This window comes from Chiroxiphia lanceolata, chromosome 8, assembly GCF_009829145.1.
Source record: "Chiroxiphia lanceolata isolate bChiLan1 chromosome 8, bChiLan1.pri, whole genome shotgun sequence".
NCBI lineage: Eukaryota > Metazoa > Chordata > Aves > Passeriformes > Pipridae > Chiroxiphia > Chiroxiphia lanceolata.
This window is the reverse complement of record NC_045644.1, coordinates 14,045,377-14,057,038: the sequence shown is the minus strand read 5'-3', so window position 1 is coordinate 14,057,038 and position 11,662 is coordinate 14,045,377. Positions and strand designations below refer to the sequence as shown.

General features: G+C 57.1%; 1 protein-coding gene across 1 annotated transcript; it reads right to left on the bottom strand.

Moving 5' to 3' along the window:
- Nucleotides 1-274: 274 nt before the first annotated feature.
- On the bottom strand, nt 275-8,087 carry LOC116790224 (solute carrier family 2, facilitated glucose transporter member 5-like). The gene is given in 13 exon segments (XM_032694998.1): nt 275-746; nt 978-1,105; nt 2,610-2,685; nt 3,217-3,318; nt 4,471-4,581; nt 4,708-4,895; nt 5,252-5,384; nt 5,465-5,610; nt 5,856-5,980; nt 6,063-6,223; nt 6,687-6,785; nt 7,714-7,886; nt 7,889-8,087. Coding segments are annotated over 13 exon segments (1,878 nt in total). The 3' UTR covers nt 275-509.
- Nucleotides 8,088-11,662: the final 3,575 nt, after the last annotated feature.

Here is an 11,662-nt window from a genome sequence, read left to right as displayed (position 1 = left end):
CAATAGCCTCTGGTTTTGCATGACCAACCCGGGTAAGATGCAAGAGCCTAGGAGACATCCTGATCACCCTCTCTTTGACCTTTCCAGCCTCCCTGGGGAGGAGGAGAAATCCCTCAACCCATTCTGCTCTTCCCTGGCACTGGGAAAGCACCCACCCATTCCAGCACACTACAGCTTGCTGCCATTCCAGGCTGAACTTGCCAAACGATGGTTCTGGTGGCAATGGTCTTTATTAAACAGCTCATGTGGGCAGCTCTTGGCCAGGCTCCATACCCAGGAGTGATGAGAGTCACAGGAGGTGCCCTTGTCTCTCTGGGGGCATCTCTTCCAGCATGGGGGTCATGCACAGTGGTCAGTGCCACCCTGGTGCATCATCCTGGCTACAGGCTGCAGCACAGTGACATGTCCTGGGAGACCCAGAGCTGACCAGGTCAGAGCAAATTGGCCCCCACTTTATTCTCCAGCCCCGAGCCTCGTCCACCATCCCAATCCCCTCCAGCCCAGCCAGATCAGGGCAGGCTGGAGCCTGAGCCCTCCAGTGAGCTGTTCTCCAAGGTCCCATAGCCATTGAGCCTCATCATTCTGAGATGGGTTGGGATGGAGAGGACGGAGCGGCGGGTGGCAAAGATGTGACTGATCTCCATGAAGGTTTTGTTCTTGGTCTCAGGGATGAAGAAGTAGACGTACAGGGCCACCAGCAGGCAGATACCACAGAAAACCAGGTAGCAAAAGGCACCAGCTGACATCTGGGGACAATAAGAGCAGGATGGGGCAGAGAGTCAGGCACCCCCAAACTGGGCATGGCACAAGGCAGCGTCCCCTCTCATCACCCCCTCCTAGGCTGGCTCCAGCCAGCACTGAGCTGAGCTTGGAGCATGAGCATCTCTCAGGCTAAGCCCGACTTGGCACCCCACTGTGGGAGAGCAGCAGGGCTGTGTCCATCCCCTCCTTCTTCCACGGCCCCTCTGGACTGGTACCTGCAAGAAGGGGAAGATGAAGCCAATGGTGAAGTTGCAGAGCCAGTTGAGGGACCCCCCCACAATGTAGGCAGCTGGGCGGTGCGACTGCGTGAAGAGCTCGGCTGTCATCAGGAAGGGGACACCAGCTGCAGAGAGAAGGGACAGATCAAGGATATGGGGGACAGGCTGCCTTGAGCTCCCCTGGGGTCAACAGGTCCTGTCCATCTCAGTCCTGTGGCCAAAGGGTTGCAGCCCAGCAAGACTCACAGTTCAAACTGCTGGTGCTGGGACAGCTGGAGGAGATGGGGAGTGTTGGGGACCAGTGTCCTGCCTTTGGCCTCCCTTTGGGATATGTCTTGGTGGGTAGGTGATGATCCCCCTGACATACCACACTTGCACACTGCTGGGTGCTGAGGCCAGTTTCACAAGCCGCGTGACTGAAAGTTTCAGGCTGAGTCAAAATAAGGGTGGAATATTTCACCTGGATCCTCATTTTCCAATAATTTTTCTAAATGCTGATACATTAAATCTCCTAGAGATCATGGGCATGGAGAAAAATCTTCCTGGTACCCTCCATAATGCCCTTTCCAGCCTCCCTTGATCAAAACAGTTCAGAAAATTTCCTTCTATCAATTAGCTTCTATCCCACTGTGGTTGATTTAGGCAGGAAAGAAGCAACTACATTTCTGAGCATCAGAATTTCCCACAGGACACAGAAATGTTATTTTCCAACGGTTTTTCCCATGTGTGTGGAAGTGATTTTCCAAGCCAACTTGTTACTGGACTGAAAACTGGACATGGGTTGTGACTACTTCTCCTGGAAGGGTTCAGCCTCTCCTGCCATGTGTCACTGAGCTAGCAGCCATGGGTCCCAGGACTGTCCCTGTGCTGGAGGGCAGAATCCAAGGTCCAGAAGACACCCCAAGACACATGGGAATCTGGCAAGGGACTGTATTTGATATGTATTTGACGTGACTGGAGCCCCATTGCCTGGCGCAGGGCTGGCTGGGACCTCTTTATAAAGGATGCTCCAAGGGAAAAGATAAACCAAAAAACAAGTGCTAAGAAGTAAGGGAGGAGTGGAGCCCCTGATGGACTTTTACTCACAGCTCGCCCAGAACACAGATATATATATTTTTTTGTTTGTTTTAAAACTCCTATTCATCATTGTTTGTGAACAATGAGCCATTAAAATCCTAATTAAAGATGTAATTACAGTGAATAAAGTCTAGGTTGAGGATGAATTACAGATCTGTTAGCAGCTCTGCTAATACATCAACTGGGTAAACCAGTCCAGGTTTCACTCCTGGCTGTTTGAGCCCGCACTTGGTTAGGGACAGGGTGATGCTCATCAGCCGCACTGTGATGGGAGGCACCTCCAGAGAGGTCTGAGGAAGGCTGCCAGGGCTTTCATTCTGCTTGGCCCTGGAGCAGGGACAAGGAGGAGGAGGTAGAGTGTGCCCTGGGGATGTATGGGGCTGGAGGGGTTTGTGGGGGGTTTCACCTGTGGGGTGCAGCACAGTAAACCAGGGCCTGGCCACAGGGACGGGGCCAAGGCTCAGGTTCTGTCACCTGCCTGCAAATCCTGGTGGTCCCCTGGGAGCCCCATTCCCACTCCATCGCCCCCCGTTCCCCCAGTCCCAGCCCCACCTGGTCCCATGCAGAAGCCAGCGATGATGCCGACCACGCAGGCGACGCTGACGTAGTGCATCCAGGGCAGGGCAGCCTGTGAGGGGACACTGGGCTGAAGCTGCTTGGCTTGGTGGTGGCCCTTGGAGACAGTGGCCATGCAGGACACATCAATGAGATGCAGGCAAGCAATGGGTGGTTTGGGGCAAAGCCAGTGAGGTTCAGCCTTGGCCGAGATCTGCAGCTCATGATGTTGATGTCCCCAGAGTCATGGGAACATCCCCTGGGAGCAGACAGCAGAAGGAGGACCCTGCAAACCTCTCCACCTCCCCCAGCATTTCACAGCTACCCGTCTGATAACAACAATTTCTGCAGAAAAGCTACTAGAAACAGCAGGACTTTTCTCATTTGAATTTGTGTTTTCTTTTTTTGTTCTTTGCACTAAAATTTCCTTCTCTTCAACTTTGAAGGGAACATATTACTTGGAAGAGCCAGTGCACCTCTCATTTCCATGCATGCTCCCTCCTCCGATGTGACACCCAGCCTTGCATCACCCAGCCCCCATTAATGCCCCAGCCCCAGCCCAGGGAGTGGCAGTGGCCCTGGGGGAGGCAGTGGCCAGACCAACCTGTAGCAGCAGGGAGACAGTGATGCCAGCCGAGCAGATGCCCATGGCACAGAAGCCAACGATGATGAGAGGCCGCCGACCCACCTTCTCGATGGTGAAGCACTGCCAGGGGAGAGCAGAGGGGTGGTGGGGAGCTCTGAGGTGGACAGGAGCACCCCTGAACCCCAGATCCGGCTGAAGGTGGGAGGATGCTCCTGGGCAGCCCCAGCTCAGAGCTCCAGGGCTGGGGCTGGGGCATGTAAAGTAAAGTGCAAGGGGTGAGCACACATGGGGCAGGAGAGGGGTCCCACAGAGTCCCACTAGGCTGCAGGGTCGGGGCTGACTAGGGTGACCCTATGGCTGCATTCCCACCAGTGCCAGGCGGAGGTGCTGGGCTGGGCACGGGGTGTTTGTGGGGCAGTGGGCAGAGGCAGGGTGCGGGCAGGCAGCACAGCGGCTGGAGCAGGCAGGGTATTGACAGCAGAACAAATGCCTGTAATTTTATAACCAATCTTGGCGTGTCCATCGGGGGCCATTTGAGGGGCTGCTCCTGAGCAATCTGGCTCTATGCTGGGAGGCTGCCGGGGGGCTGGGGCAGCCCCACAGCCAGGGGAGGGGAGAAGGAGGCACCCTTCAGAGAGGCAGGGGGCCCGCTCTGCAGTGGGTTGAGCTATGGGGAGAGGGAAGAGCCCCTCACTCATTCCCGGTTTTCTGGGAAAAGCCACTGCCATCCATCTCTCTAATTGTCAGGGCGTGGATTTAGTGCTAGGTGGCTTGGGATGGCCCTGGGTGACACTTGCAGATGGGACAAGGGACATAAATCTGCCCGGCCCAGTGCTAACTCTCCAGCTAAATGAGGGCTGGCGGGGGGGGCAGAGCTGCTAGTCTGGGACCAGACCAGTGCTTGGCTGGGGGGGCAGACTGGGACATGTGGCTCCGCTAACAGAGTGACAATGAAAGTGGGAGCCAGAAGGAACCTCTAGCCCTCTCCATCATCTCCAACCTGCTCCTTGCCTGGCATCTCTCCCCAGTCTCCCTGCTACCCCAAAATTCTCCCACCCCTTCTAGACGTGACCCCCAAATTGAGTCTGTCTCATCCCATCTCCCATCCCCATTTCCCTGCCAAACTCTCTGTCTCACCAGAAAAGGGACATCTATGCTGTGGCACAGATGACATTTGGGGATCCATTCAGCCCCCCTGTTTGATGGTGCTGGGAGCTGGCAACAAGGCTTAGGCATGGAGGGGCTGTGTCCGTCTGTCCATCTGTCACTCACCCCAATCAGCCCAGCAATGATTTCAATGGCACCGGTGCCCACGGTGGTGTAGGGGATCTGAGACACAGGGATCCCAACGTTCTCGAAGATGACATTGGTGTAAAACCAAATCTGCCGAGGAGGGGACATAGCATGAGCGGGGGTTGGAGCCATAGGGCACTTGATGAAACTAGCTGCCAGGTCTCAGCTCAGCCTCTGCAGAGCCAGCTCCTGGAGCAAGGACCCTGCAGAGCTTACGGCATCAATCCCTGAGAGCTGCATGCCGGCATTCACCACCGCCACCGAGAGGGTCTGCCAGTGCACAGAGCGGTCCCGCAGCAGCTGCCACACAGAGACCATCTCCATGGAGGAGAGTGATTGCTGCTCCTCCTTCATCTCCTCGATCACATCCTGTACATCAGGGGTCCCCAGGAACTGGTGCAGTGCTGTGGGGAGAGTAGGGGTCACGGACACATGTCTCCCCATCTCAGGGTAGATGCTCGTTGGTATGGCACAGGGCAGGGGCTTGGCTGTGCTCTGGCTCAGCCTCCTCAGGAGACCTCCCTGACCCATGGGGCTCAGTATCCATAGGAACTTGGGAAAAGCCTCATCCACAGTGATGGGCACTATGGAAATGCTGTGGCACAACTGCATGGGACGGAAGGACTGAACCGTAAGGATTGTGGTGGGCTGTGAGGTCTGGGTGTGGAAGGGTGCCACAAGGATGCATCTTGGTCTTGGGAGACCTTGGAGAAGCGCCCAGCATCTCCTGGAGTCAGTCTCCCCCAAGATATCCCCTCACCCTTGGTGGCTCCACAGACATCGTTTCTCTCTATCAGCAGGTATCGTGGGCTTTCGGGGAAGCAGTGCAGCAGCAGGAGCTGGAGGGAGGCAGGAACAACCACCACTGACAGCAAAAGGGGCCAGAATCTGTCCTGAGAGGAGTTGAAATAGGACAAGTCATGGGAAGGGCAAAGCAGGGTCCAGCACGTGTGGGCTGGCATATTGTGCTCACCTCACCCAGCAGCTCCGGGAGGCTCAGGACCTGTGCAGCAAAAATCCCCAGGCAGATGAAGATACTGGGCATGAGGCCCAGGAAACCCCGCAGGTTCTTGGGGGCGATTTCTCCCAGGTAGAGGGGCACCACGCTGAGACAGATACCTGGCAGGGACAGGAACAGCTGGGATGGGAGAGGCAGTGGGGAGAAAGGTGCCTGGCTAGAGACTCGGTGCATCTCCCTCCATGCCCAGCGTCAGCCACAGTAGGGACCCCATGGCTAGGGAGGTGCCCTGTCCATACCAGAGACCCATCCACAGAGCCTGGGGGGAGTATGAAGTTTTCTCCAGCCCCCTGTTGAAGGGGCTGTAAGGGGACTGAGCTGTGAGGAAGGGTTTGTGCACTCGTACCTGAGTGGAGCCCTGTGATGGAGCGACCGATGATCACCATCTCAGGGGACCCCAGCTCCCGGCTGAAGCCCATGAAGCCGCCGGCCAGGAGGACGAGGAGAGCACTGCGGCTCAGAGCACCATTCCTGGCAGGCACAAGCAGAAGGGCAGCTCCTCCAGTCCCACCCCATCCCTCAATCACCCTGTCCCATCGTATGACACCCTTACCTGCCATATCGCTCCACCAGCATCCCAACCAGCAGGGAGCCCACCAGCCCTCCCAGGGCAAAGATGGAGACAGTCAGGGAGTAGAGTAGGGTCAAGGGGCCAGGGGTCAGCTCATGTCCGTACCGCTGGGACCACGTGGCATTGTAGAAAGCCTTTATGTGCTGCAGGGCAGAGACACACATGGGCACCAAATGTACTGGGAGAAAGGGGAAGACAAGCTCTATAGAAACAATGCCATGACTTTAACAGCACTGCAGGAGATGTTAGGCAAGACATGACAGAGGATGACTGTGATGTGCTGGTTGGGTTGCTCAGCCTGTGTCAGCATCAAAGAGGCTTAACGGCAGCTTAAAGATGCCAGACAGAGCTTGAGCTAGAGCAAAGAGGTTGTGGTCAGCTTTCTCCAGCCTCTGCCTTCCCAGGGGGACCAGTTTGGAGTACGTGAACACAGCCTCCCGTGTCCCTCCCATGCCCTTCCTCTCCCTGGGCTGCTTTCCATGAGTGACTGCCCAAGGAAAATGTCAGCATTTTGATGTGGGGATGCTGGGTAGCAATCCCTCCACCCTCCTAGGGAGGGATACAGAGCCCTTTCCCCTGCTCCCAGAGAGGCTGCCTGTCCCTTACCACTGCTGGTGAGTTCACCACGGCAAGGTTGTAGCCATAGAGCATGGAGGAGCCAAAAGACACCAGAAGGGTGACCGACAGCAGGGGGAAAGTGAGATGCTGGGAGAGAAGAGGAAGGATGAGCATGGCACTGATCAGAAGAGCCAGGGGCCAAGATCATGTGTCATGAACTGAATTGGGTCACTGTCCCTTTTCCAGTAGGGATGACCCTGGCCCAGAGCAAAGATCCCAGTGTGACGGAGCCCTGAGCTGAGCACCACTTCTGGCTAGTGCCCAGCACCCAGCCCAGACAATCCAGCTTCCCCATGGTTGGTGTTGTGGCTGTGGTGTGAGGCTTTTTTTACCCTGGTGGGGGCCCAGCCTGAGTAACCTGGGCAACCCTGTCCCCAGCTGGGAGTGGGCAGCAGATAGAAAGGGGCAGGAAGGGGAGGGAGAGCGGCCCAGCACCATTGAAAGGTGCAGGTCCCCAGGGAAGGTCTCAGTCCCCCCTCCCCAAACACCACATGCACCCACCTCCTAAACCCTCGCCCCCACCAACACCTCTGTCTCCTGCCCCGGCTGCTGGGGCTCCTCACTGCAGAGAGCCCACGGCCGCGGGGGAACAGAGCCCGTGCCCTGACCCAGCGCACCCCAGGATCTGGGTGCCCAGGAGCGTTCAGAGCTCTTCCAGCTGCAGGAGCACCCCTGGGTGCTGCGCCCGGCTATCTCCCCCTGAGCAATGAGCGTCTCCCATCCCTGCAGCGGCAGGACTGGGACGGGGCGGATGCGGAGTGATTCTGCATCCCACGGGAGCAGCCACGCTCCGAAGCACCCAGAGCCCGGCCCTCCTCGCAACACCCCCCGCACGGTAGCCGGATCCGTAGCACCTAGCAGCTCCCGGCTCACGCACGGCAAATCCCCCCTAATCCCATCAGGAATCCCGAGCTGGGAAAAAAGGGAGGGTGGTGTCCGGCCATGGGGGCGTCAGGCCAGGGTCCTGGGGGAACAGGGATGGCGCAGCCCCCCCCGGCCCGCAGGGACAGCTCACCCCAGTGATGTCCCCGCCGGGCCGCGGGGTCCCTTTCCCGACCGTCGGGGAGCTGCAGGCGGAGCGCGGGGAGGGAGGAGAAGGAGAGGGGGAGGAAGGCAACCCCGGTCCGGCGGCCTGGCTGGTCTCTCCCATTTTTAGATGGAGGAAGGAGGGGGTGAGGGAAGGGAAGGCAGGGCAGGGCAGGCAGCCCGTGTGCCCCGGGGCTCATTGGAGGCGCCTGAGCGGCCGGAGGAGGAGTCCGGGGGCCTCCTCCCTCGCCGAGGGCAGGGGCAGCACCTCCGGGCTGCCCAGCCCGCTGAGGGGTCACGGCCAAGCCTGGGGACAGTGGGACGACCGATGTGATGCTCTGCCACCGTCGAGAGCTCCCGCATGCCCCCTCCAAACGGGGGTGGCCTCGGGGACCGTAAGCAGGGCAACATCACTGCACCACCCCCGAGGCTGGGCACGAAGCGGCGGCCCCACATCACCCAAGATCCCGATCACCTCCGGTCCCTCTGCCACCGTGGGGCTGATGTGCCCCAGTCCCTGCGGTTCGGGAGGAGCCTGGTAGCCACACGGCCATGGCTCGGGGCAGGTGCATTCACTGGACATGGAGGGACACAGCCCCCAGCCCCAGAGAGGAGAGACTCGGCTCATAGCAGCTCAGAGGAATCCAATTTTGCTGCGGCCAGGAGCTGCTTCCCCTGCTGCTAATGAAGTGCCTTTAATTAGCAGCCTAATAGCAAGCTCTTAATTTGCCGAACAGCCAGTTGAAGGGATGGGGACCCCACTAAGCCACGGCTGGCAACAGCTCCAAGGGCTTAAAAGGGACAGGTCCCGACAGGCTGGCTCCACTCAGGACGGTCCTGCTGGGCTGGGAAAGCAGAGCAGAGCTGGGAGAGCCTCACAGGCACCCAAGGTCGTGGGCCATGCCCAGCCCCAAACGGGCTGTCTGAGGTGAGGGAGAGCCCGGGCACGACTCCACCCACACAGGATGTTTCAGCTCCTGTCTCCTCCCTCTGTGTGAGCCTTTACCTTTTCCTAAAAGCACCGGGCCCTCCCCCTCAGCCACCAGCCCTTCCCAGCTTCCTAGTGTTCAGCTTTTCCCAGGGCAGGCACCCATTCAAGAGCTCCTGTGTCTTGCCCAGATTCAGTTTCTCCAGGTCTTGATTGGGGCATCACCTTTACCTTTGTGCAGTAGTGCTGGGCTGCAGAAACCTCAGTGACAGGGTCACAGTAAGGGAGACCTGTAGGGAGCCACAGTTCTTCTGGAGATTGTCCTAGTTCATTCCCAGAGCAGTAGGAAGATCCATTTATCGGACATGCTCAGGGGTGAGATGACCCAGCAGGAGCAGGACGTGCAGCCTATGGGTTCCAGCCATGCCCAAAGCACTTGCAGTGCTGCAGGGCAGCCCTAAACACCCCCAGGATTCACCCCAAGCCCTGTGCTAAGACAAGGCAAAGCAGCAAACCTGGGACAGGATTTTAAGCCAGGCCATGCTGTGTCCTGCAGCCATGCTCTGACTCCAGTCATCCAGGTACATGGCTCATCTCTGGGACCAGCACCTGGAGGATTAAATGTGCCCAGTCCAGTGGTCTCTGCCACAGCTAGAGGAGGAAACAGCAGCAGCCATCTCTCCCCCATTCTTGTATTCTCCCAGCAAATATCACCTAAAAATCCTCCTGGAGCTTCCCAGCTCCTCTCCACTGAAACCCATACCCATCCACAAGCCCTGTGCTCATCCCTGCAGCAACAGCCCTCCCTCCCACCACACAGCTCGGTGGTGCTGGGGCATCCTGAAGCAGGGACATCCTCAGGACACAGCTCCAAGCCAGGGGGTGGCCACTGCCTTGATTTAGGGAGTAAATCTGGGTTGCTGCCACCAGTTCCCAGCAGTTGCTGGGATGCTAGGAGCAGAGGTTTAGCAGCAGATGTAGAGGTAAGAAACACGTGCTGGGGCAGGAAGGGGGAGGAGGAAAGCCTGGAGTGACAATTGAGGGTCATCAGGGAGCTGGGTTAATTGGAGACACTCCTGTGACCTGACCCGGTGATGGTGGCACACGATGAGACAAGTGCTGGTGAGAAACACCCGCTGCTCTGTGCCGCAAGGGAGCTCGTCTCCACATTTTACAGGCATTCCTCTCCTGGCTCCATGCAGGGAGTCCCTGGCTAAAACACCCCTCACAGCTGGGAAAAAAACTGTGAGCCCATAAACCGCCCTCATCCCCTCCCACTGTCACTCCCAGAGCTCCTATCCCACTCTTGCCTCACTGCTGCCTTGGTCTCCAGAGGCTGTCCCCACCTCCTCTCCTCAAGGCACTGGACACATAGTGTCTGGGCATGCAAAGAAACCCAGGAGAACTGGAAGAGGCAGAACAGCAGGAGCCGGTCCCAGCATGCATCCCGCACAGAGCGATGTCCAGGAGGATGGAGATGCTGTTGGGAGCCCTGAAGGCTTCCCCATAGTCCAGCTGTTCATGGTGTGGGCAGAGGCAGGATTCATCCTGCTCCAAGGAGCTCGTGTGGTGCGGAATGACAGAGCTAGCCCTGCTGCAATGTCAGAATCTCGTGCCTTCTGCCTCCTTTCCCAGCTCCCCAAGGACAAGTACTGACAGCCACGAGCCAGCCATGCAGGACTCTACACCAAAGACATAAACCACAAAAAAAATGGTATGGTGATTTATGAAGGACTTGGGAACGCAGAGGAAGACACACTGGGAGAGTCTGTCCCCTTTCCCAAGATGAAATAGAAATCCCTCAGAGAGGACATGGTCTTCAGTGCTGCCTCTCGGTGTTTGCCCACCACTATCAAGTTCAAACTAGGTAAATTCCACAAGGAATCAATAAGCAGCTCATATGAAGGCAAAAAGCTGCATTTCTTAGCAGCCACTGACCCCTTTCCCCACACCAGAGGAGAGGAAACTTGGTAGCACAGGCCCAGCAGGCAGAGCTGCTCATGGACATCTCCACAGCTCTGAAGGTCAGAGCAGTTTGCCAGCACTGCCCATTCAGAGTTGACACTGCAGAAATGGAGATGGTCTGGCAGCCTCCCTGCCTCACTGCCCCTTCGAAAAGCCTTCCCTGATCTGCCTTTGTAAATGCCAGAAGGATGCTTTGGGCACGGGACAGGGAGTTTTGAACACATCAGCTGCGTGACATTAGCCAGGGGCTTGAGTTCCTTCAAACCACAGTGGCCTCTGGAAGGAAGTCAGTCGTGTCCCCAGTGAAAGCACTACTCAGGCTGCTATTTCTGCCTTGTTGCACTGGAAAGCCCATCTGACCATTCTCCATCTGTAGGAAGGCTATTTACCTGTAGAGATGAGACCTTTTCAAGCCCAGGTTTTCCTGGTCATATTCCTTATCCAACTTCAGTGGTCCCTGGCTTACCACCCCTACAGCTCAGCAACCTCCCTGCTGGTTTGGAGATTTCGATCTGCTCCTGGCAGCCAGATGCATGTCAGCAAAGCATTTTGGAGAGAAAGCTCAAGCTGGGAAGGTAACACGGATCAGAAGCAAAGAGTATCCATTGAGGATATAATGAATGTGTGCCTGAGCTCCCTTAGGGTAAAGCAAAGTGGCTGGTACTCACATGCACTCCTGGAAGCTTGCTAGAAGGGCAAAACATCCCTGTCCATCAGATGTCTTCAGCCATTAAGGAAGGATCAACTGGCAAAGGGGACAGGCTGAGACCTCCAAGGGCTATCCCGTAATGGGATAGTTAGTGCAAGCAGCATCTTATTTTTCCTCTCATCTTCTCCCCCATCAGCCCCTCCTGGAACAGAGGCCTGGGAAGTCTGTATATTGGCTGTGGAGTAACCTGAGCACTTGGAAAAGCAGAGCTATACAGAGCAGCAGGCTCTCAAGCCGAGAAGCAGCATCTTATTTCCACAAAACACTGAATCATACCCACATTCTCCTGGGCACTGACAGGTGTGCCATTGCACAGGGGGGTCCACCACACAAAGC